At 38.6% G+C, this 27,136-nt stretch overlaps 1 protein-coding gene across 2 annotated transcripts; it reads left to right on the top strand.

Moving 5' to 3' along the window:
- The first annotated feature begins 2,040 nt into the window (after positions 1-2,040).
- Positions 2,041-16,833, top strand: cnstb (consortin, connexin sorting protein b). Of its 2 annotated transcripts, none has more exons than XM_014993676.2 (11): positions 2,041-2,495; positions 5,548-5,986; positions 7,123-7,232; positions 8,642-8,672; positions 9,846-9,932; positions 10,036-10,147; positions 11,297-11,318; positions 11,411-11,480; positions 12,709-12,998; positions 14,830-14,980; positions 15,054-16,833. In XM_014993676.2, the coding sequence occupies exons 2-11, from the start codon at positions 5,899-5,901 to the stop codon at positions 15,260-15,262; spliced, it is 1,170 nt and encodes a 389-aa protein (XP_014849162.2). In that variant the 5' UTR covers positions 2,041-2,495; positions 5,548-5,898; the 3' UTR covers positions 15,263-16,833. The 2 variants fall into 2 exon arrangements, with proteins under 2 accessions (XP_014849162.2, XP_087858164.1); XM_088002038.1 differs by having other exon boundaries at positions 2,041-2,499.
- The last annotated feature ends 10,303 nt before the right edge of the window (positions 16,834-27,136 follow it).

The following is a 27,136-nucleotide window of genomic DNA, read 5'->3' as shown; positions in this document are numbered from 1 at the left end:
TCTGATTTAAGTGTTTCTAATAACAAAAATTAAATAACCCATTTTTCCTCTAGAGATTTATTCTGTTTTGCTTCATTTGTCATAAATCATCCGAAAAATCACAAAAAGTAAGGTGAGTAAGTGCAAAATGTAGCTTTCATTAGATTATTTAATTTATTGAAGAGAGAAACACATCCAAACCATCATGGTCTTATGTCAAACTGTATTTAGATTACTGCCACAAAAGTGGCCTCAGGAAATCACTTAAATAAGACAATATGAAGTAGGCTAAAAATTCTCCGAAAGTAACTTACTATGGCATATTATGTGGAAATTCAAGAACAGATGAAAAACAAAGCCATTGACGTTGAGCCTTGAAGTCACAAATATATATTTTTTCTATCTGAACAATGATGTTACCCTTAAGTTTAAACTTGTTGACAACAAAAAGTGCTTTTTATTTTGTTTTTATTTAACCTTTTGTACTTTTGTTTCTGCTCTTTTTGCTTTCTTTTCAGGATAACAAAAAATAACTTTCCTTCTTGTCTCATGCCATTATTACCTCCAGATTGGCGATGACCAACCTTTGCCCAAGATTGGCTATCGCAGTACAAATAATACATCTGTTTATCTACAGAGAACAGGGATCTGCCATAGATACTTTGTTTGCTGCCTGATCATTCAAGAAGATCTCAGAAGAGACCCAAATGGGAACCTGTGTACCTGAGAGGGAACATTGTATTGCCTACAGTTTAAAACTGTAAAAACAGACAATAATTTTCAAGTAGGACTGAGTGGACTGAACGCTATTGCCACAATAGCGAAGGTTTCTAAGTTTTGAACATAAAAATGTGTTTATTTTTTATGTGTTGAAATTGTGTAATTCATCAGTGTAAAGTACTTCCTGGTTTGCAGGCTTTGACAGCTGATTCTATTGTCATTGTTGTAGGGATAAAACTGGATGATTTCAAATTTCATGATTCAGCAAGCAGAAGGAGGGTCTGGAGTTAGTTCATACAGCTTCTTTTATCTTTGGAAAATATTAACATGAACATCTGATTTTTACTTTTGCAAAATTTACCAACTGTAAATTTCCTGTGTCTAAGCAGGTGAGCAGTATTCCCAAACAGCTTATGTTTTATAAACAATAGTTAATTTGGTGTCAAGAGATGAGCTTTTTTTTTCTGGTAACGATCTGCCACGAGGTATAAATCAGATTTTTACTTTTGTGTTGAATGTCTGTTTTATAAAATATTCACCACCAATGACAAAAAAAATCACTTTTCTGAAAAATTCATCAACTGCACAGTTCTTTTTAAGTAGTATAAGATAAATAGTATTTCAAAAGAGCAGCAGAAATCTTAATTTTTTTGAACAATAACAATATTTGTTGTTAATTTGTTGCTAAGAGATTAAGAGATGAGCATGTTTTCTGGTAACCAAGTGCCATGAAGTAAACATCTGATTTTTACTTTTGCAAAAGTAAAAATCAGAAGGCATTTCATTAACATTAGCACAAACATTAGCAGTAGCTACTGCCCACATTAGCAGTAGCCTTTTCCCTAAAATAAGCTTTTAAGCTGTTTTGTTTACTTATTAGCCATGTTTAGCACACTGAATGGAGGAAGTCAATGTAAGACAACATGCTAGTGAGACCCCACATGCCACTGGCAGCATTTAGGGTAACATTAGCATTTTTTTCTAATATTAGCTCATACACTAATTTTAACACTGAATAGAGTAAGTCCATGTTCCTCAACATGCTTGTGACTCTCCACATGCTATTGAATACATTGTAGCTCACTTTAGCATTTATGCAAATTTTTAGCATCAGAACGCTGGATTCCAACTGATGAGCACACTTTGGCAGGCCCCGTTTAAATTTCTTCAGAAATGTTCAAGTTTTCATTATGATTCTTTCATCTGGTGGCCATTTTCAAAATGCCCATATTAAAAACCATTAACACAGGTTTTTTTTGTTGCTTAACCAATTCCGTTTTTTGAGTGTACATTTGCGAGTAGAATATTGAAGATAATTCATAATAAAAACCTATAGATATATTGCAGTGATTCGGCTAATGAACATAAATGTGCTCTGTTCTGCTTATGTAATGGAGGCAATACGGTGCAGGTCACATTTTGCCGTTTCTCCTGTAATCCTCTGCCCTGTTTTATCTCCTGAACGCTTCATCTGTTGTTACGTAAGCACCGACACCACCAGGAGCCAGTGGGCCACATCTGCCAGAAGATGGCAGCATCGGACGCCCGCAGAATGAACTAAATAACCAGCTCCTGTTGGGAGATGGGTATATTTATTTATATATGTGTTTGCGGCGAGAAGAAGCAGAAAAAAAAAAATCCCCAGATAGTAGCGTAAACAAGCAGGCTGGAAGAGTGCGGGATACAGACGGAAGTTTGACCGGATTCAGCCGCGGGTAGAGAAGAGGAAACGCCGCGACGCTGATCCAGGGCGTTGATGTTAGGACAGACGGCCAACCGAGAGGCACCATCCAGCAGTGAGTGAGTGCAGCCCTCCATCCATCCTCACAGCCCGTGTTCTCTGTCCTAAAGACCAGACACTGGCGTAGACCAGTACCATGGCTGTTTGGGGTACAGTAATACAGGAAGTGGTGATTATTCCAGCAGTCATAACGGAGACGGACCGCTTTAAACTCGGTAACCTACTTTAGTCTCGTTAATGATGCTGACATAAGGATGCGGAGGTCTGTTCTGTCCTTTAAGGTCAGTTTCTAGCTTTCATGTCGGATGATATAGACCACATTTGGTCCAGACTGACAGGCTCAGCTGTAAACAAAGTCGTTAAAACGGGGGGAGCGCGAGCTGCAGTTGTGTCAGAGACACGTGCAAGTGCACAACCCGGGAGCCACCTGCACTTTAGTTCCTCTAAAAGGGACATTCGGATAAAATATCCAGATAATTCAGCGGGAAGAGTCGGGAAGACTTCCCGAGGTTCCTAAACTGATCTGGAAATATTTAACTTTTAAGGTATGAATGCAAATTAGTGGTAGTTTGGCCTTCAGAAATAGTATGTGGTGGTTTATTCAGCAAAATTCGTGGGATCTAACACCGAAATACATAAGCAGATATTAATTACAGATAGTTTTTTTTGTCCCAGCTTTGTCATATAGAGTTATTTGTTACATTCAATTCTATTACATAATCAGTTATGTCAAATGAAAGTACACATTGACGTCTGGTCTGGTTTTTCAACATGAACAGAAGTGGGTTTTCTAGCTGAAGAACAAGCTAGAACAACCCTGAGCTAGCCAAGCTTTGTATAACATATTTCATAACCAAGGTAATTCAAACTGTTTTATATAACACAATAAACACAAAAGGCCCCAAAACATTATGCATTATAAGTGATGAAAAGTTGTAATCCAGACTAGACCTAGTCTAATTTTAGTCAAAAGCAGCTCTAAACAAATGGATTTCTACCTCTGATTTAAGGAAACTCAGTGTGTTAGCAGTTTTCTGGAAGTTTGTTCCAGATTAGTGGAGCATAAAAACAGAATGCTGCTTCTCCATGTTGGGGATGCAGAGCAGTCCAGAGAAAACCAGAGAGGTCTGGAAGACTAATTCAACGACCATAGATGTTTAACGCATTTTGTTAAACTATTGAGTGATTTATAAACTAACAAAAGTCTTTTCTCTGAGCTACAGGGAGCCATTGGAAGGACTTCAGAAAAAGCAGTTGCCCCACTAACCCAGTAACTGATTCTGACCTTTCTGGCAACAGCAGTGTTTGTGCTGACTGGCAATTTTTCCTTTTCATCACTCTGAAGAAGTTTTGGCCCGCTCTTATTTACAAAATTGTTTCAGTTCATCGGCTTTGAGCATTGACAATGTCATGTCTCCGCATCTCATTCAAATTGCAGTCTGGACTTTGACAAGGCCACTCCAGAACCTACTCATTTTTTGAGCAATTCAGATTTTCTGGTGTTGCTATGATCATTGTGCTGCTGTATAACTTAGGTGTCCATTCGTTCTCCTTCTTTCAATAGACTGATGCATTTCTGGAGTGGCGAAAGCTAACAGCTAGTCTAGAGAGGAGGTAAGCAGCTCCCTCACAACATAACATCCTAGAAAAGGAGAACATATTTACTTTTCTCAGGCAATTGTTTTCCTCCAAATTGTCTCAGGTGATGTGGCAGGCTTCAATACATTTCTAAGTAGGAAAATAGAATCTGTTGAAACAAACCCAGAAATGTCATGCTGTGATTCACACAGAATTTCATCTTTTAAGCCTCCACTGCATCATTCTCAGCTCCAAAGCTGCAAACCCTGTGAGTCAGACCCTGCTGTTGGCGTTTGTACTTTATGTCGCATTCCATGTTGCTGAGTCCATAACTTTCCCATGCCAGTCAACAGGCTGTGTGAGCATCGCACAGATTTCATGCCCTCAGACCTCAGGCTGAAAATGTAAGTTACATGAGGCAGAAATTTTCATATGTGCAGCAGAACTGTTATTGTCCTGCATAGTAAGCCAAAAATGGGACGATGTTCTAGTTTTTGTTAGCTTGTGTCTAAACATTCAGGTTAAAGTATTGGGTAAAATTGGCTTTTTTGAGCTGTACTTCATGTTATAATGTTATTCTCTCATCACAAACACACCTGGAGTGTTGCTTTGTTTCTTTTATGCATGTTTTAGAAATCCTTTAATCTCCCGTGGCAACCACTCAGGTGTGCAAAACACCTAGGGGGCCTAACCCCGCCTTCAAGGCGCAGCTCCTCCCCCACTCAGCTCCTTCAGACTAGCCAACAGCAATTAGCAAACACCTGGTTGAACTGCACATCTGCAGAGTTCATTATAGGAGGTACTTCTCAGTGAAACTCTGGTAAAAATGTTGTGAAAGGGTTAATAGAGGAGCCGTGTTGTCATAACTTCTTGAATGCGGAGTTTCAGAAAGAGCAGGATCTTCTTAAAGAGACAGAGGCCTTAAATTTTAAGGCATTGAATTTCAAAGTCAGATTTATTTTAAGCCTTGTTTGCTATAAAAAAATGTAAAAAATGTTAATAGTATTTGCAATGTTCTATATTTCATTATCTCACAGCCACAAACTTCATTGTATTTTACTGGAAATTCTGAGATTCAATGTGATGCACACAACACTAGGTGGTGTATGACTGTGGAAGCAAAAGGACACGAGGTTTTAAAAATTCCCTACAGAGAAAACCTACAAATTCAAACTTACATCTATATTCATCGCCCTTTTCTAAGTCAAACAATAGTCCAGTTTGTGTGCAGTTTACCCATTTATTGGATATTTGTTCCTTTAATAAGGCCTTCACAATTCATTTCTTATTCCAAAGCTGCCATTTCAGATTAAAGAAGCAGTGATAAATAATTAATAGCAAACACATATCTGTCTGTGCATTGACAGTTGCTCTACTTCACTGCTGAACTATAGTCAGTACCCGTACTTTAAACACAAAGGAAACCCATCAAGTCGACAACATAATGACCACTCCACCAGTGATTCTTTCTCTAGATCAGAGGGCTCAGTCCATATCTGTTGTTCTGTTTTTTTTGTTTGTTTTGACAGGACGACTGGTGGAAGGAATTCAAGCGAAGAGGAAGGCAGCTGGAGTTGGCCTCAGCGCCACATTTGTGAACATTTCAGCTTCCCTTTGTTCTTCTGGCCACCCAGGAGAGATTAAATACACACCCCGTCCACAGTGGATCACTGGAGCGCCTCTTAACTCTGCCCCTCATCCCCCCGGCAGAGTAAATTTTCCAAAGTAATTTCCTTATCTCTGCTCGGAGGAAGTGTTCCGATAAACTCAGAGCAGTTCATGTTTTCCCAAGGGGGCTGAAACGAAGGGAACCTGCCTGGAACGGGTTCTCTCTGCAACTTTAGAAACTTTAAGGGTAAACTCTGGCCGCGTCGCACGGGATGGGGAACAAAAACGCCGTTCCACCCAGAGGTTCTGGAGGTGGGGTCACTGGGAAAGAAGACGCAGCATTGGTCAGCAGCGCTATAGGTAAAACATGGCCTCGTTGAGTTTTTAGGCTTCAAAGAATGCAGATTTAAATTCTTTGTTGGAGTATTTTTTTTATGTAATATGAAAATGGTGCAGAGCAGTTACAGGGTTAACTTAAAAATATCTCTTTAAATAACGGCAGAAGCAAATTTTTTGCCTAAATCATCTTTTGGCAAAAAAATAAAAAATACTTAGGGAGGTAATAAAATTTTGTTTTGGAAGAAGTTTAAATGCCAGATCTCATGCAGAACAGAACAGGTTGTCATGGTAACTTCTACTAGTTTAAAACTTTCTTTGGACTAGAGAAGGGACCACGTCAAGTTTATTTGTGTAGCACACTGCAGCAACAAGACAGTTCAAATTTTACACCAGAAAGAAAACATAATACAGTAACCAATTATGAGGTAATAAACTTTATATTTTGTTAAATGCCATCATCAGACTTATCAAGTAAATATACATTAAATAAATGGTTCTGTGTGCTAGGAATCAAAGGGAACTGTAAACGGTTTGGTTTTTAGCCTCGATTTAGAAGGAACTCTATGTTTCAGCGGTTTTACAGTTTTCTGGAAGTTCGTAGAAGCTGAATGGCTCACTAATCTGTCCAACCCTGAGTGTCATTTTTGCCTTTAATCCATCTAAACAAATTTTCTTTTGAGCCACGAAACCTACAAGACCCTTCAAAGCAAAATAGCAAATTTCTTACAATATCTACAACAGATCATTAGCTTATATTTTAAATGAAATACAAAAACAAATTTTAGTTTTATTTTATTTAAAATTTATTTTACTAGGCTAGGATAATTGCATTGTGTCTGCTTTCTCTAACGCCTGCTGCGCCGAGTTGCGTTGAGCCCCAGAGGAGTGCCACACCCCGCTGGCATCAGCTAACACTGAGCTAATGAAGCTAACGCTGTCATTTGATCTGATGCTCTGATGCAGGTACAACTGCTCTCAGATGGTTTTCTCTAATCTGAGGGTTTTCTCTGAGCGGCTGTGATTTAACAGATACAAATATAACTTTGTTACACATCTGATTTGACAAAAAAATGGGAACAGCAGGTTTCTGACCCATCAAGTATGGATTCATTCCCGTGTTTGTTTTTTGATGTTCTTTTGTTTTGTTTTGTTTCTAGGAGGCGTCGCCGCAGATGAAGTTCAGAGCCCCAGTCTGGAGCTGCTGGCCTCCCTGCAGGCCCTGGGAGAAAATGACGACTACACTCTGCTGCCGCAGTCCCTACACCAGGTGTGTGTCCTCCTGTGTGTGTGTGTGTGTGTGTGTGGGGGTGTGTGTGTGTGTGTGTGTGTGTGTGTGTGAGTGTGTGTGTGTGTGCGTGCGTGTGTGTGAGCGTGCGTGTGTGTGAGCGTGCGTGTGTGTGTGTGTATCCATGTGGTTCAGAGAAACAGGGAGGAACATATTCTTCTGAATCCAGAGGGAATACAATGTGTCTTTATTTAGCCTGACAGAAAAAAAAACATTGTGTGTGTGCCTGTGCGTGTGTGTGCGTGCGTATGTGTGCGTGTGTGTGTGTGTGTGTGTGGGTGCATTGGTGCATATGACTCGTCTGCTCTTGTAATTATGGGATGTTTGTCTGTGTTAGTCATGCATACAAAATGTATATTTCCTTTGTTATTAGTGAATACAACAGATGGCTTTTATTAAATCTGATCATCAGACATGAAATAAATGTATTAATCTGTGTCTGGATATGTGTTATTTCCAGGCAATAAATGTCCGGATCATCGAAAAAATATTGATAATAAATTAAAACCCAGATAACCTGAGTAATTTAAAAAAAACATTTAGAAAAAATAAATAAATTTAAGAAGTGCAAAAAAACTATCCAAACAACCCTGACTTTAACAACTGCTACAACGCCTTCCTAAAGTATTTGTTTCCACCCCTGAAACATTTCGTCACATTTGATCTACGAACCTCAGGGTTTTTATTATTTTTTTAATTGGGATTTTATGAGACAGATCAACACAAAAAGTGTGTCATAGTGAAGTGGGGCAAAAAATACTAAATAAAACAAATAGTCATGCCAAAGGACATGCAGTTTGTTTACTTATGGAAATTGGAGTAAAGGAGGATGAATTCAAATACACTCCACACTTTACAGATTTGTAACTGAAACTTTTTCCATATTATGCATTACTTTGTGTTGGATTGGTTTACCACCTGTAAACCAAATGTAAAATCCATTGATGATTGTAGTTATAGCATGATGACACATTGACATAGACAGAGGCCTTAAATTACAAACTCAAATTTCTTTTAAGTTGTATTTGATAAAATAGCATCAAGTAACATATTACTTGATTGTGCTATAAAATGATACTGTGTGCTAGAAAGTGTTGAGCTGGTCATGTGGATAAAGGTAAAAGTATTCAGATGAGGGGAAAATCCCACAAAGACGTTTTAATCCGGACCATAAGCAGATCCATGTGACTCTGTCTCTCAGGTTGTTTTTCATGCTCTGCTTTGCACAGATTTGATCAGTATCTTTAAAAGGATTAGACAAAGTTCAAACAAAAACAGCTGGAGAACCTAAAGCAGGCCTCAAAATATAGTTTAAGATTTAACGTTAAATGATCACGCTCTGGACTGACATTGTAATATATCTGTGAATAATTTTTTTTTTGTTCTTTAAGATTGCAGAGACCTGCTCACTGAGGCAGGACTGTATCCTTTAAGCTTCATCATGACCTCATATGTCTTAGTAATGCACTGTGACACCTCTTTTTTTTTTTTTTCCTTTCTTTCAACCGAATCATGACCGATTCGCCCGGCGTGTGAGACGCTGCAGACACAGGAATGTGATATCCACTCAGCAGAATGAAGCAGGGATTTACCAAAGAATAAATTCTTAATAAATATGAAATATGAGCTGCTGCTGTCGTCGTTCATCTCTTTCAATTGTATCTTTGTCCGACTTTTTTTGCCTCGCACGCTCTGGGTGTTTCCCCACACTTTTGGCTTGCAGTTGTAGTTTTCCCCTTGCGCTGTTTGTGCTGTTGCCCCGGTAACAGCTGTCATCCTGTTGTTTTTTTCTCTGCCACTGGGTGTCGTGTTTACGGGTTTGTGGAGGCAGAGAGAGCGGTTAACGTATAGAGGGAGAGAGATGATCCACGACTCAGAGAGACAAACATCTCAAGACGCAGTGCAGGGTTTGGTGGAGAAAGTTTATGAAAATGTTTTATTAGACGACTCAAATTGGCTGACTTTAGGCTTAAAGGAATTTTTCACCAAAGCATTTGTTTGACCTATTCTTTTTTTTTTTTTTTCTTTACAAGTACAAAGACAAATTAAGGAATTGAACACAAAATATAAAATAAAATGCCAGGCCTGTCGGATTCTACAGTAAATCTATTGGTACAAAAACAAAAAAGCAGAAAGCAGATATAATGACAAACATTACGAATAAAAAATATTCAATAACCTATAATATTCAAATGTATTTACAGTTTTTTGTTTGTACTCTTGGAAATAGTGGATAAATCTCACCAAGTCAGAGGGAAGATCAGAGAAAAATGTATGTATTTTTTTATCTTAAAAAATTACAAACTAAAAGTGTTTCAAGTAACACGTTTTTATGGTAAACTGTCATGGCTACAATCTAGTGAATGCAAATAGATAAGAAAAACAATGACATAATTTACCGTTGTAAACAAGATACCTCCTGTATCTTGCTATGATCGAAGGTTTATTGTTATGAGACGAATATGTTATCATTCTGTTTGTACATGCAGGTTTTAGTAGTTAGGAAGCTGAAGCTTACCTAAAACAAAGATGCATTGTAGCTGAATGCCAGTATGTGTGTGTGGGTGTGTGTTTCTTTAACTGGCGCTCTATCAGACCAGTGGGCCATTCAGTTCCTACAGTTGGAGAAACTCTACCATGAACGTCTGCTCTCTAATCTCACAACCCTGCAGGAGAAATGGGGTACTGCATGCATCTGCTGGTTTCCAAATTGTAGTTTCTTCTTAAAAAATACAATGTTTTTATTAGAAAATCATTAAAATTACATTTCATCTGCATTTTTCAGAGAGTGAGTTTAATGAAAAGGAGGATGGTGAGAGCTGGGTGCCTCGGGAAGAAGACAGCGTCAGCCAGAAACACATTGAGAAGCTGAGCCACATCTGCAGGACACACCACAGGTAAACATGTGGAGCCTTCAGGAAACCTTTAGCATCAACGCTGCTTTTACACAATCAACTTCTACCTGAGTTCTCTATGAGTGTCCACATCAAAAAACAAGTTCTTGTTGCAAGAAGATCAACAAAGTAAAAAAGTAGCGACATGCGATATATCGGCATCTGCGTCCGTATCGGACGATATTTGTCATTTTTTTAAAAATATCGGTATTGGTTTGATGAATAAAACTGGGACGAAAATACCGACTGATCTGTATTTTCATCTTGCTGTTGTTTGTGTTTGTATTTCAGGAAGAGGAAACGTATAATATTTATATAATATCAGTAAATATTGGTTATCAGACCGTCCTTCATTTAATATACCGATATCAGCCCAAATTTTCATATTGGTTGATCCCCAATTCCAAATCTGAAAGTGTGGCCTTTTTTTTTTCATAATCTTGAGTAGCATAATTACTTAGTCCAGGGGTGTCAAACTCCAGTCCTCAAGGGCCGGTGTCCTGCAACTTTTAGATGAGCCTCTGCTGCACCACACCTGAATAGAATAATCAGGTCATTAAGGCTCTGGAGAACCAATCTACACAAGGAGGAGGTAATTAAACCATTTCATTCCAGCGTTTTGAACCTCTGGCACATCTAAAAACTGGAGGACAGCGGCCCTTGAGGACTGGAGTTTGACACCTGTGATTTAGTCCAAGTTTAAAATTTGAAGGTGATAATCAAAACTTACTAAAAAATGCCAAATAGTTTGTTAATTAAACATACATAAATTCTAGGAATCCTGAATCAGATGCAGACGTCACCAATTTACAATGTCTAGACTGTGGAGTCCATACGCTGCTGCTTGAAAATGCTTGGAAGCTATTTTTTTTTCTTTTTTTAATTATAATTGTGTTTGCTGCCCGGAACAAGGCGTCGCCCTGAGCAAAGAGCCACACCGACTAGAGCAGAAATCCTTCCTAGCCAGAGTAGGAAATGTCATTTCCTCTGGACTCAGACAGACGCTGCCTGTCTGGATGATGCTGCTGCTCCATGTTGATCTGACACACAAACAGATGTTGTCTTGTTGACTATTTTATAAGTTACGTAGCAAACTGTCTGATTTGTTCTTGTTTTTCTACCATGTTTCTGTTTCTCCGTGGCGTCTCTCAGACCGTCCTTCAGCACGGACCAGGTCAGACATGACAAACCTTCTTTGTTGATGAATTTATGACTCTTTTTTTTTCTCTTTGTGGAACCAATTTGTCTTTTATGTTCCTAAAACAGAAAAACCTGAACGCAGCGTTTATAGACACTCAGATCGGGACGGAAGCTCTGCAGTCTCGTCATAGTAAAGGTAAGAATGGACTGACAGTCACAGCTTAATCCAGTTCAGCTCAGAAGGGAATTATGATGATATGACGGAGTTTTATACCCACTGTGGATAACAGAAACAAAAATAATGGACACCAGGAGTGAATTTCTGGCAAAAAAATGAAGAAGTTTTGACATTAATTTCACATTTTTATAAATACAATATTGTAACTACTGTATATAACAATGTAATTTGTCCCTTTTTTCAACCGCCTAAGTAACTTCCAGATAAGATGAACAGTTGAACAGTCATAAACTCTGCCTCAGTCTTTTTTTATTTATGTTTGCATTAGTCATTTTGTTATCATTTTATATCGTAACGTGATTTATTTTAAGAATCTGTTAATGTGCAGGTGCTTAACGTCTGTGTCCTTTGATATAAATTTACTTGACAATCTTTATAAAGTGTTCCAAAAAAAAAAAAGCAAATTTGCAAAAAAAAAAAAAACCCAAAAACTTCTTTGTAGGGATTGCACATCTGCTTGTGTTCCGGGTTGTAGCTGCTCCATCAGTTCAGAAGTTAAACATTTTTCACATTCTTACATGAATTACATGCTGCTGCCTCGTCCCTCAAGTTCTACGGGAAACGACTGGAGAGGAATGTTTCTAAATGAAAGCTTCCTTTAAGCCTTTCTAAATAAATAAACACAAAAAAGAGAATCTTCTGACATGTTTGGTTTGAGACAATAACACTTTTTTTCTTAAGCATTTTTTTTTTAAAGGCCGTTTTTCGATACGGCCTATCTGGGCGGTTGCCCAGGGCAGCATCAGAAAGGGGCGTGACAATCTGTCTTTTTATTTTAAAATAATGTCTTCTTCCTCTGAGTGAGCTTTCAGCCCATGTTGGTATGTGACTCACAACACTGAGAATAATGGCACCGTCTTACCAAGTTTCAGTCAGCGTCCTCAAAAGGACTTTTGCTGTTGTTCTGAGGATGTCACACTTATTTTTACACCAGAATATGTCCATGCTCTCTGGGACAGAGAAGTCACGTTATGCCTGATGACGGCTGGACATTTCCATGGCCATTCTACTTTACCGAAGGATGAAATAGACTTCTGGAGGTCCGAAATTTGCAAATACGAATGATTTGGTAATCCAAACTGACCTAACAGAGGAAAAGTTTAGTAAAAGAAGTCTACATAAAGTTTGATTTATTCCAAATAATGTGATTTTTGACCCTCTTCTGTGTTTCTCTGTCTCTCTTCAGCCAACAAGCCTGAGAAAACCCAGAGCATGATGTCCCAGTCAGACCTCTCCTCACTACAGAGAGAGGAAGAGGAAGAGCGGCAGGACAAAGGGGAAGAGGCGTTCGAGGAAGGGCAGGAAGTGGAAGCAGAGGAGCAGGAAGTGGAAGCAGAGGAGCAGGAAGTGGAAGCAGAGGAGCATGTGACACACGGCGAGGACACACCGGAGGAAGAGGAGGTGAAGGTGGAGTGGCCGGCAGGAGTAGCGCAGGCGTCGGACAAAGACCTGGCCAAACTCTCCATCGCTGAGGGCGTAAGAGTTCACTTTGTCACCTGCTACGTCTGATAAATGTCACTTAATGTTGAGATAAATATTCCAGACGCAACGATCCACAAACCCTAAACGCCCTTATCACAGAGACTTATCACAGTCTCTGTGTCTCTTTCTTCCCCTTCCTGTTCTCTGGTTAACTGGAAACCCCAAACCGTCCTCCGTCCTGACCTGGCCTTTTGTTTCCCCTCACACTCCCATGAATGTTTTCCGTGGTTCCTCTGTGAGCTCATCCCCCCGGCCTCCGCCCGCGTTGGCCACTGTGAGCCGACACACGGCGTCCAGGCGACTGGGAGTGGTTTTCCTCTGAGGCGAAGTCAGAGCTGTTCCAGCCTGATGGATTCAAGATCACGGCAGTTGTGTAATTCAGATCAGGCTTGAGAAGACGCTTCTTATCACTACAAAAGCACAACAGTTTACCAAGTCATTTTTAATCCAGTTTCTAGTGGAAACATCTCAGTGCACTTGAAATAAGAAAAAACTAAAGTACAAGTAACTTTTCAATGAGAAATATTAGCTTGTTTTAAGTCAATTATTCCTTCATATTGATGAAAAATGTACTAGTTCCAATGGCAGGTTATTTCACTCATAACACATTTTTCCAATGTTATAAAAATGAAAATATGATAGCATTAGCCTACCCTTTGCTAATGCTATCCTAGCATTGACCTAACATTAGCCTATCCTAGCTACTGCTAGCATTGGCACACAATAGGCTAGTATTAGCATAAGATAGCCTAGCTAATGCATTGCCTTAAAAGGTAATGGTAGCCTATCCATGCTAATGACCAGCAGAAGTAGGCAATCCAGGGAGCAACCAGCCTAGTCATGCTAGTCACTAGCCTTTAAAAGCTAGTACTTTGTCATAGTCTTTGTCTTATTTGCCAGTGCTGGTTGCTAAGTTACTGGTGTTGCCTGTCATTAATCAGATCAGTATCTGGTTTTAGAACAAATATAGCTTCCTGTGACCAGGAGCTACCACTGGGTTAGCGACAGTCTTCATTTTGGTGCTAAAACCGCACCATGCCCATTTGACTCAGGGAAGTCCACGGTCAACTGAGTCAATGGAACGTAATTCCAGATCATCACCCTGCCACTACTGTAGAGTAACGGTGGGGTTGGCTCTGTAAACATCCCGAGACTTTTTCTAGTGAATCATTTTGGACTCTGGTAAAAACCAGACCTCCTACTACTACTTAGTGAAACCTTGTGATGGCTCTTTAAGAAAAAGGAAGAATTTTATTCATATATTGATTTATTACTTTTAACATTTAGTTGGCTTTATGTCTTCTCAACACCACACCTTGATGAAATGATAATAAAATAAGAAACTCTCATGAAGGAAGTGATCCAATCATTCTCCAAAGGACCTGGTCATTAACATGACAGATGGATTTATGGTCTGGTTGATAAGCTGAACCTTTAAAGGTTTTGCTCTTGGCTTTGGGCTGTGTCCATTTGGGTCCAAGTTGTCATGCGGATCAGAACAAAGGTCATTTATTACACCCTGATAAAGCGTCTGCTGATTGGCTGCCGATCACTGTGATATTTACCCTCCGGCTGACACACTGACCTCACGGATTAACTGATGCACTCGCAATCGCGGCAAATGGAGGCAGAAGTCTTGACGGACGGCCCGGTTTTGGCGGTTTGTTTCCAGTGGATTGTTTGTCCTACTTAAGAGCTAATCGCTGTGACCGCCAGGGGTCAACGCCCTGCTTGTGATCTTTGCTATCTGACCTCTGATCTGCTTTTTGTGTTGCGGTGAAGAGTTCAAAAGTTAGAAGAGAAATGACATGTACGTCTCCTTCAGAGCTCGTCCCCGGACGGCCTGGTGTCCATCCTGAAGAGGAGGCGAGCCTCGCTGGACGGACTTCCTCCCCCAAGCGCCGCCACCACCACTAACAAACAGATGTCCAAACGCAAAGTTCGCTTCAGCGAACCAGAGGACGGTGTAGACCAAGGTGCGGCGCGGCAAACCGGAACTGAAGATCTCCACGCCTCCTTTGGTCTCTAACTTTTGTGTTTTCCTCGTAGATGATGTCGGAGGAGACTCCTGTCTCATCCTGCTGCTGCTGTGTCTGGTCACCGTGGTGATCAGCATAGGTGGGACTGCGTTCTACTGCACTCTGGTGGACACTTACTCCAACATCTGCACCGACTTCGCTCAGAACGTCGACTTCTACGTCACGAATGCACGGGGTTTCCTGGAAGGGCTCGGACAGTGGCTCCCCCTGCAAACTTAGGGCCAGCTGGGATTCAAGGCTCTCTGGATGTGATGGAAGAGACTTCTGGTTGCCGGCGGTGACGGGAAAACCTGACGGGATCTCTGGAAACAGCGACAACCCCCGCTGCTGTTGTTTTGCAGAGTCTGAATCTCACTGTTTACTGGACATGTATGTACACAGTGCCTTGCAGAAGTATTCACAACCATGAACTTTTCCAGGTTTTTATTGTGTTATGGCTGCTAGCTTCAGAGACGTTTAGTGGGATTTTATGTGACAGACTTCAACACAGTGAATAATTGTAAGGTGGAAGAAAAATAAAACATTATTTATAAAAGTATGTTTGTCTAGTTTGTAGTGCAAATATCTTTATAAGACAAAAATAACTTACATGTAACTTTTCAACAAGATATAAAAATGCATTTTGAGTCAATAATTCCTTAATATTGATTATAAACTAGTTCCAATGGCAGATTATTTCACTTAATCTTATTTCAACATTAAGGAATTAGTGACTGAAAAGTTACTTTTGAAGCTTTTTTTGTCTCATTTTAAGTGTTTTAAGATATTTGCACTAGAAACTATAAAAAATACTTGGTAATATTTTGTGTTTTTGTTGTGTTCCAGTAATTTAGACATTTAGTGTTTAGTAATTTGGCAAGGAATTTTGCAACATTTATGCTTATGTATGACGGTACCTGTGACTTTTTGTCACTCTCCACATCAATCCCAGACTCTAACCTGACATCAAGTCTGAGGCAACAGAGGAGTAGAAGTGAGAAACACTGCCACCTGCAGGTTGGAGTTAGCATCGCTTAAATGTGATGTTTTTGACCATTTTGCAGAAAATTTGCCATAAACTCACAATTATGAGTTAGCATAAAAAAGTGCAGGAGAATCTGTTGATTTTGTGTAAAATCATGAAAACTGCTTTGATTTGATTGATAAAATAATCTTGAACAAATGCTATCTTGAAGCTTCTATTCTTCCGTTCCTCTGGAATCTAAAGGGCCACATATAAAGCTACAGCGGGCCGGATTTGGCCCCTGAGCCTTGAGTTTGACACCTGTGGTTTATGTCATTTTCCTGCTGGACGGTGAACTTCTACTGCAGTCTGCAGAATCCAAATGCACGCCGCACTTTTCAGATTTATTTATATTTTTTTTGTAAAAAAACAAAAAACATTTGTAAAGCATTTTTCTTCCACTTAATCACATACCGATTTGTAGGTGCGTCACGTACATAACTAACAAAATGCATTGAGATTCGTGGTTGTTTTGGAACAAAATGCTGGAAAAGTTTCATGGTCATCTTTTGCGAGGCACTGAAACCGAATCGGTGCGCCATCTGTCGAAACCGACCACTTCACCTCAGAAGAGAAACATTTCAATCCACCGGTGTTGTAAATATTCCGTAACCAGGTTACGGACAGCCTCGGCTGTATGTAGATGACAGCAGAAGTCATAGACGTGTCTTGTCTTTTCACCACATACTTGCAGTAACTGTGACTTTAGCTTTAAATGTTTTCTCAGAGAAGCTGCCTTGACAATTTCTCAGTCATTTTTAAAGGTTTATTATTTCTCCCACCAGAATTACTTGTTTTTGTGTAATTTTTTTTATCTTCGGCCTACCTCTCTCTGGATCATTTCCACCTTTCCTAAATTAGAAAAGAAAGAAAAGCTGCAGATTCTGTTCTTTTGGATCAACTCTGACAGCAGCTACTGTTTTCTAAATAACTTCAGAACTGCACGCTTCCCTCATCAAAGGTGCTTAGTTCTGACTTTACTCCTAAAATCATAATATGCCCAGTTTATTTTGCTATGGGTATAAAAAATACAGTACAAAATAATTCACCCCTTTAAATTTTTCCACATTTTATGTCTTTTCTAAACTCAGCCAGTTTAGAAAAGAGTAATATTGGTTTCCATTTTGACTAGGTCATCCTAACATATGAAGTTTTTACCTTGTAATCAACTCTGATGCTGAAAAAAAAACAACAAAAAAAAACAATCCCCCATCATGATGCTGCCTCTACCATGTCTCGCAGTGGGAGTGGCTCTTATTTTCAAAACCCATGTGTCATTATCTTTTCACTTCATAAAAATGCACTGCAGAGTGTTAGTCGTAGAGAATTCCCAACAATACTGAGGTTTGTGTTTGCAGAGACGCTGCCTTCACCACTGCTGGTTTGCACCAATCAGATGTGGAGACGTACTCTGTGTTATTATTTAATGTTTTCATATTCATCATGCAGCTAGGTCTGCAGCAGGAGTAATGATCACATGTGATTTTCTCCTTTTCAGTGTCCACACAGATAATCAACCATATTAAATAAGCGAAGATGGGACGGTTGCTCACTGCACTTCTTAGCTTGTAGTGCAGCAGATAATTAAATATTTCAACAAAATTGTTCACATTTTGAAAAAAAAAAAAAAAAAAAAAAAGTTAGCCACTGAAAAATTTTAGATGGCAGCCATTTTTAAGATGGTCACCATGTTTGTCAAGAAAAATTTATTTTTACACTAAATTTGCCAATATTCATTAGAAATCATTACGTCTGGTGTCAAATCATTCATCATTGGACCAACTTGATTTTTCAAGATGGCCTCCATGGTTGCCATGGAAAAATAATTTTTGCACCAAAATCACGAATTGGATGAATGTGTTTGCTGTCAAAAAAAGCTATGTATTTTGAACAATAGAAACCACAAATCATATACATTTTCTTGATTTTGTGTCTCCTTTTTCCTGTGGACATTTTTCAAAATGGCTACCATGGTTATAATGGAGAATATATGTTTGAACTAAAATCAGCAGCAGTTATTGCAAATGGTGGGCACAGCTGGCCAAAAAATGTTCCACTAATTCACTAAGAAAGAATCTTAGCGGAGCTAAAGCTAAACACATAAAAACATTAGAGGAAGCTAACGCTAACCATCAATCTGCGAGTTGTTAACTGGAAGGAGATGAAGATGTAACACCAACAGAAAAGTCTTCAGTTACAGTTCTAGCATTTGATTTTGCTACTCAATGCTACATTAATGTTGTATGGATATGATGACCATATCCAGAAACATTATGTGACATAAAGTTTATCTAAGTCCTGATATTGGGTAGCATTTTATAGCAAAAACTGATTTAAAATGGTCAAAAATGGCAGCCATCTTGATAATGACCGTCATCCTGAAATTCACGTGACTAACGGGAAATATGAGAAACAAACCACCTGAGGGGAGAGCTTATACCTTTTTAATCTTGATTCCACACGTTAAAGATTTTTACAGCAATATGCTACTCTACTGTTGACATACATTTTATTAAAATGAAATCAACTTTGACTTACGCGCTTACAAAAAAGATTTATGTAAAGTAAGATATTTGATTTTGTGTCATCCTTGTATATTTTTGTCTGATCATGTCCGATATAATATAGTATGGACACTGGGTTTTCATCTCGTTTTTTTTTTTTTTTTGTTTTTTTTAGAGTTTTTATAAAATTCGTCCTGGTTTAACACCGCACATCACTTTAAATGTAAAGCATTAAAACAAGTATGTGTTTAGTAGGTCTCGTGTGTGTTTATCACCTAAGTGCATATTCTCCACAATTTCCAACAAATGAATCATTTGGTGTAATTCACAGAGTTGGCCACACGAGGGCACTCCACTCCATAGATTCTACGGAGTGCATTCAAGGCACCAAATGAAGTTGTTAGTTGTTGGGTTAGATTTACTGCAAGTCCTAAAATATTTCCCCCCTCTAATCAAGGTCAAACGCCTAGGACAAGCAGGTAGGAAACATAACTACCCAAAAGTCCATTAAGAGTGCAAAATTAGAATTTAAACATATTCTTTGATCACTGCAGAATATCTATGTTGAAATTTAGCCCTTATTGTAGGGTATTTTATTCTTTATTCTGTTTTTATTGAATTTATATTGTTATCTTTGTGTGACCCTACTTGATTTGATTGCTGGTCACTTTGACGCTGTTGCATCGAATCCCCCACTATGGAACAATAAAGGAATTTCTGCTTTACAACATATATTTGCTAAGAGAAAGAGACACATTGGAAAACAAAATAAATACTTTAGAATATCTAAATAAAAGAGAGATCATTTAAGTTTTTCTATGTAAGTGATCAAAAGATAGTGGTTGTTTCTTTCCACTTTGCCATGTGTCAAATTCAACACTAATGCAATTAGAAAGTTTAAATTTTTATTATTATTTTTTAATGTATCCTTTCTGACGGTGTGGCACTCATTGTTGTCTGAGCAGCAAGGTGAGGAACAACAGATTTACTTTCACAAGTTTCTTTGGATTTATTTCAAATGCAATTGACACAGAGACAAAAGACAAAGGAGAAAAGAAAGGGAGACATTTTTAAAAAGAAAGGAGAGAAAGAAACATAGAAAAAACACAAGTCAACACCTTTGAAGTCTCTAAACCTGCAGAAAGAGAGAAAATAAAACCGAGAAGGTGCAAAAAAATCCACAAAACTGTAATGTTTTAGATTTTATCTTGAAATCTATCAAATGTTGCTTGTCTGTCATTTTCTTCTCTTATTCCAGCTCCATTATGTGCCTCTTCTGATGTCATCGCCCCAATTATACACAGAAAAGAATTCAACATTTTCTGCTTCACTGCACTTTTGAAGAACTTTGTAACTGGTAAAATCCTGCAGTGAAATTCTGAACTTCATTACCCAGCTGTCTATTTTCATTTGTTAGAGAGAAAAAAAAATACACCAGTGGATGACATCTTTAACATTAATGAAACTGGAAACATCCTGTTATCCTGTCAGAGCTCATCACCACTGACTCCCTGTTACATCCTGAGTAGTTTAAAAATCTTAGAATAGTCAGGTTCTTTTTTATTTTTAAAATGTAAACTAACCTTTACAGATTTTTTCTCATGTTAAAAATATCTAATACTTTAAACGGCAGTGCTGTAATTAAGTGACTTTTTGTTATGTTGTTGAGATGATCTGCCTTTCCTCGCCTGCAACTATACATACATACATATATATATATATATATATATATATATATATATATAAAAGTCACTTTTTGTTATGTACATATATATATACGGAAAGTACATATCACTGCCCTTTTTACTTTCCATTTTACTCTTGATTTTAAATACTTTCACTGTCACCAACTCCGAATTCTATGTTTTACCAATCAGGTGTTCGTTACTACAAGACTTACCTGTCCTCATCCATCCAGGAACCGGGTTCTGCTGAAGGTTCCTTCCTGTCATAAACACTTTGTTTCTCTCCACAGTCGCCATCTACTTGCCAAACACAAACCAGCACATCTGTGGGAATGTCCCGACTCTTTCCTGGGCTTCTGGGTTTTAGGAGGAAGGATCTGGAGATGTTTTGGACAACTTTTATTTCCTGATGGCAAAGACAGCAGATCATGCTCCACAAACTGTGCAGGAGCTTCTGCTGGCAGTTAGATCCCAGCATCAGAGGAAGAAGTCTGGCCACGAGCCGGCGGCCATGATGGGAGCCAAAGTCAGGAAGAGGTGAAGCTATTACTAAGGAATTACTGTCTGGCTAAAACTCTTAGGGCATGAGAGGCAGTGTTTCCACTAGAACGTAGCACTGATAGGCAGATTGCCCTGGAAGAAAGTCAAACATGCACAGAGAAACGCTCTCTGTCTTTTTGATACTGAATATTTTGGTGGTTCTATTTAAAATATAGCTTTGAATGAAATATGTTAAATATTTCTAAACGTTACTTTAATCTGTTTTTAAATTTCTATCTGCTTGATTTGGAGACATTTCTTTTATCATGTATGGGTGAATGTGAGAATAAATATCTACATTTGAAACATATACTTTGTATTTTCCTTGTTTCTTTTTTAATAAAATCTGCTTCTACACCATTTAGCTGACCAAAAAATAATAATAACACCAGAAAAATCTGTAAGAAGTGAATATTATTATTATTATTTTCTTTTTAAAATACTGTATTTTTCATTCCAAAGATCAGATAAGGAGTTTCCAGTAACGGTAGAGAAGCACAGCGGACATTAAAGTCAGTGAGTGTCTGAAAGAATGCTGTGATTTGCCGACTATTACTGTCTGGCAGAGTGACTTACATTGGGAGTAATGAGATTTTATTGGAAGGCAGAGTCTGCCAGGGAAGAGGAGGCAGATTTAGGAGTCGATCAGTGGACGAGATGAGATGAAATTCTGCTCTGCTGAGGCTGCAAGCTGATGAACATTAAAGTAAACATGGATCTCTTCAATTTCCCCCGAAGTGATTCAGGGCGACTCTAGTGAGTTTGGAGCTGTTTCTCAGTGAAGAGACAATGTGGCCTTCTAAAAGTATTCACATGTTTTGGAGGTTTTTTTTCTTTTTCTTTTTTTACAATTTACCATGTTGCAACCTTAAACTTTTTCTTTATGTTGTCTGTATCTGAACTACGGCCATTTTAAGTCTCTTGCCACAACACAAAATACTGGTTAGTTCCAAAACATAGGATTCATTCTTGTCACTTTTTGAGTTTAACATATAAAAACATTAAGAAAGAACTGAAAAGACTCAGGGTGTTTTCACAGCTGATAGTCCGGTAGACTTGGTTTGATTGGAACATTTCTTTCATTTTCAGCTGCTGTGATTCTCTTTAACATCACACTGTCAAATCATCTCCTAAAATTCAGCAGGGATATAGACTGCTAAAAACCGTTGCTTATGGACTGGTTTCATATTATCACTGTTGTTTTTTTTGTTGTTTTTTTTGTACATTTTAAACCATCTTTAAGTTGTTTCCTCTTGGTTGTGGAGGAATCTGTACCTGCTGTATGTAGGTCAGCCATCCTGCAGCAGCTGTGGCTGTTTTGATCAGAGACGGGCCTTAATGAATTGATCTCATTACGTTGTTTAGACTGGAAATATGATGAGTCACATGTAGTGATCCATCACTCCTCCAACACTCATTACTATCTCATCCCTCACTTTCCCCTTCAAATTCTCACACTTTATTTTTTCCACTGGCTGCCTCAAAGTTAATCACCTCACTTTTATCCTTCATCCTCTTCGCTCCTCCTTCCATCTGCCTCTATTTACCTCGTTTCATCTTTCATTTCCCTCACACTTGCACCACTCATCTCTCTGTCGCCTTTTATTTCCCTTTGTTACTATCTATTCTCCCTGGCTTTCATTTTCTCCCTTACTGGGCAGCTTCAGAACGGAGCTTGTGTTTTTGACATGTCCTCTTCGGGTTCACGGTCGACTCTCTTTAGTAGTTCCAGTTCCGATGCGTCGCTCTCTTCTGCTGTCTGATTCACGTGATCAGAGTATGTTAGAGATGACCAGCAACATTTTAAAATCCAAGGAGAACATTTACAGCATTCAAAAATATTTTACGGTAAGCGATCACTAGCTGTGTTTTCATTATAAATGCAGCATCATCAAAATCTAACTACTTCCTGTTTTCTTCGCGGTTTCCGCCAGTAGTAACAGCCGGCTGTTGGTGCCATGCAAAACCGTTTTTCCATTGCAGTTTTGCGAAAAACACTAATTTCAATACAGCTGGAGAAACTACCTCGTTCCTGGCAGAAAAACTTTTTTTTAATGAAAAAGGTTATTTTTTATTTGTTAATTTATTTCCTTAATTCCAAATTATGCATTTTTATGGCCGCACAGCTTTTTTACAGCATCTGTCTGTACTATTCTCACAAATGAGGATTTTCTTGAACAGCTATCTAATGAAATATGGCAAACAATTTCATAATTTCAGTTTTGCATGGTATTTTCTGAGCTTTTAATGTTCATTAGCTGTAATCATCTAAATTAATAGAAACAATATATAAGTTTCACTTCAATTAAGTTACCGTAGTTAATTGACCAGGATTTTTGACTGTGGTTGAAGGAAGTTAAGCTTGAATAAGATATTATTTTACATAATAAGGTATTATGTAAAAAGGAATTTCTTTTAGTTTTACATCATGTTATAATGTTATCCAAATATAAAAAATATATCTGGAGTGTTGCCACGATTTTTCCAAGCATGTTTGAGAAATCCTTTAATCTCCCATGACAACCATTCAGTTGTGGAAAATCAAAGTTCCTCTTCAGAGCTGCAATTTCCAGACCAGCCCTTCTCCACTCAGATCCTTCAGACTAGCCAGCAGCAATTAGCAAACACCTGGTGGAACTGCTCAACTGCTGAGCTCATTATACGAGCTACTTCTCAGAGCAAAGCTGGTAACATTGTGATAGAGGAGCCATGTTGTGCTGACTACATGCAGGCAGCGTTTCAGAAAAAGCAGACAAATTTCCTCTAAGACATATTTGATATATACAGCATTTTTATAAGAACTGAAGATAACATAGTTACTTAATTGTGCTACAAAATGGCACCATGTACATGAAAAATATGTAGTGTTGCCCCTTTATAGACAAAAATAAGATTAAAAAAAAGCCATTCAATGACTAAGTCAAATTAGATATCGTCACCTTGATAAAATAATGGCCTAACTCATTTTTGCCAAAAGTAATTATTATTACTTTTTGCCTAGGCTATCTTCTGTCAAAAAATCACTTTTTAGGGAAGCGGCTACATGTGTCACATTTTTATGACAACTTGATAGTGCTATGAAATACACTATGTCGCTGGAAAATACATAATACGGCCCCTTTAATCTCTCACATACTTTACTTTCCCCTGCTATGCCTCATTGTCGCCACAAGGTGTCAGTGTTTCCCTGTTCTAAAAAAACAACCAGAAATTTATGCGTCCCTGACAGCAGAGGTCACGTAACGCCTTTGAGGACAGAATGATGGTGGCTGGCCTCCGGTTAATCGCTGTAAGGCTCTCCATCAGAAACAGCAGAAAGGCAAACAAAACATTTCAGAGGAAATTACATCTCAGCTGTACAAATACGAGGTCAAGGTTGAAAAGACCTCTAAAGCTGTGACCGACACACCAAGTAGAGGACGTGCAGTGGCCCCCCTGAAACAAACAGAGAGCCACTCCCAGGCCTGTGTGGGCAGTGAAATCGCGTCCTGAGTGGCTTCCATGTTTAATAGCGTCTTATATTACAGTGTGATGAGAGGCTTTTAGTGCGGAGCCGAGCTGAGCAGGGTGGGGCTTGTTTATTTGGCTCTGCGTTAGCGTTTCAGAAATGAAACGTGGGGGCGGTGGGGGATTGCAGTGGTTTCCCTTTGCGAAACAGCGAGCGAGCTGCTCCACCCCTCCTCACTGCGATCTGCAGCCCTCCCTGTGCAGATCCACTTCACGTCCCTCGTTTTACCAGCATCCTGGTTGCTCTGCTCCTCTCTTCACCTAAAATCCGTTCAGCGGCCGACCCACCGCCTCCTTTCCTCTGGTTATTAGTTGTTTAGAAGAAACACTCTACAGCTTTCTTCAGTTTGCTACAATACATTGCTATTTTATTGCTTGTGGCCTTATCGACGTTTAACAACAAATTATAAACTTTTTCATACAGTTCAGTGCCTCTTTAATAGATTAGTTGGATTAATTAATGTTTTTATTTATTTCAGTTAACGGAAATGTTTTCTCAAGTTCAGTTTCTGTTATTTTGTTGGTTTTAGTTATCTATGATAACCTTGGCTACTTCTGCCATTCACTATACCAGCTCTCTTTAGAGGCGTTTCCGTTACAAATATGCACAAAACGTTTTTGATATTTTGCTAATGTCGAGAAAAAAATCCCTGGGGACAATGTAGGGTGTAGGAACAAGGAAGACGATGAGAGTTGGAAAGTTTGACAAAAAAGAAATTGAGAGGAGAGAATAAAGACGGGACGGCTGGGAAATGTTTGACGAATTGAGATCTTCTGCTGGTTTTTGGGGAGATTGCCTGAGGACAGACTGCAGGCACATACACACAAATCTCACAGCAGTAGTAAGTTTTAATGAGCAAAACTAAACTTTCAGGAAACAATAGTTGGAGTGTCACCTTATTTTTCTACCACTGACAGAAAAAAAATACTTGCATAGTGACAGGTCTGGTACTTTATTTTGAAGTTTGAGTTTTCTGACTCTAAAAATGCTTTTTACCTGGGTCCAAACATGAAGAATTTTGTTAATAATTCAGATCCAGTGATGTAGATGTTGTACCTTTTATGATGTCTACATGGTCAATACATCTGAATATTATGGAAAAGATCATTTCAGTAATTCAATTCACAAAGTGATGCACATTATAAAACTCAATTATACACAGGCTGATGTTTTTAAGCCTTTATTTCTGTTAATTATGATGATTTTTGGCTTATAGCTAATGACAAATAACATTTAAATTGAGCATGCTACCTCATAAGAAGGCTACTTTCTAATTCATTTTTATTGCCGTTGCATTTTGTTCTTACCTGAGACGTTGGTGTTGTGCATCTTTGCCAGTTGGTGTGACGCAGCAGTCCATGCTGCTTTTTGACTCATTCCAGACTCAAAACAAACAAAAAATTTATGATTTGGAGCAATAATCTGCCAACCGAAAATAAATGTACATCCAAAAAAATGTTCTGCTGCTGTCTGAGGATTCCTATACCCTGCCTGTTGCACCCGAGTAAGAACCTGAGGTATAATTACTCTTAGATGAGGTGGATGCTGGGAGTCCCAAAATCAGTAGTGTGTTTATTTAGTGTATTGTCTGCAGGTTTCAGCTTGTGTAGAGTACAACATAGTTATCTAAAAAATGTTTAAAAAAATATTTACGTCAGGGTTCAGCTCCTCAACATATCCATCCATTTTCTACATTTGATTAATCAAGCAGGGTCAGGGAAGGCCATCCCGACTGATTGGGGAAAATATGGGAGCATAGAGGCATTTTTGGAACTCCCTACTTGGGTAGGTATAGGGTGCTTTGCATGAGGATTTGGGACACAGCGCTTAATTCTTGCTGCATTCGCAACAATTGATTAGCTCTGTATGTAATGTATATCATTCAATAAATCAAAAATGTATTGGTCATAATGCTAAGATAACTCAATTTACTGTAGACAGTGATAGCTTCTCTTTTGCTACTATAATCCCAGACTAAGGGCATAGTCAGACATATGTTAGAGCTCTCTTCTGTCTTCCACCATTGCACTCTTTGAAAACTGAAGGATGCTGCGCAGTTGCAAGAAAACCATCAACCACTGTGGCTACTCAACTGCACCCTGTTATGAATTATTAATAGAATCAAGACGGAGATTTCCATCAAGGACTTCTTGTGCTTGAGAACATTTTTCAACCCCTAAGCAGATCTTTCTGTTGTACATATATGAGTTTCTTTTTATTATTTCAAACAGTGCCACAGCAGCTGAAGTCACATTTTCATTCATTCTTGGCGGTAAGGTTAATCAACGAGGAAACCAGTGTGTATGAGTTTGGACTGTGGAGGAAAGCCACTCAGACTCTGCACAGAAAGAGGTTTGTACCAACGTTCTCCTGGATGCGACTTAATGATGCTAGCCGCTAGCTAGCTAATGAGCTTCAGGGTTTGAGTACCATGTAGTCAACTTTACCTCTGCAACAGAACCAAAATGTATTACTTTGGTCAGTTGGGTAAAATATCCAAACGTCGTAGAAATAATGGCAGTCATTCGTCTGTTTTGTTTACGTATATCTGAAAATCAGAATGTGTTTGTTTACTCTGATACGTATCAGGTTCAGGCTGTTGGCATGTTGTCTGTAATCTATAAAGTGACATGATTACATCAGCTTTTTGAGGAAACTCTTCTATTGGTTTTGATTTTCCTCGGATTGCACACAAATCAATATAACATGGTCTTGTTTGTAATAAAATCATCTAAGCCTATCAGAGTCTTCACCACTTCATCTCACAGAGGCATATGGACTACTGAACACACTTTTATACACTTCAGAGTCATTACTCCCGTAATAATAGCATACACTCATTTACCATCATTG

Source organism: Poecilia mexicana, unplaced genomic scaffold (assembly GCF_051168715.1).
Source record: "Poecilia mexicana isolate PSO_F unplaced genomic scaffold, ASM5116871v1 scaffold_21, whole genome shotgun sequence".
NCBI lineage: Eukaryota > Metazoa > Chordata > Actinopteri > Cyprinodontiformes > Poeciliidae > Poecilia > Poecilia mexicana.
This window is presented reverse-complemented; position numbering and strand designations above follow the sequence as displayed.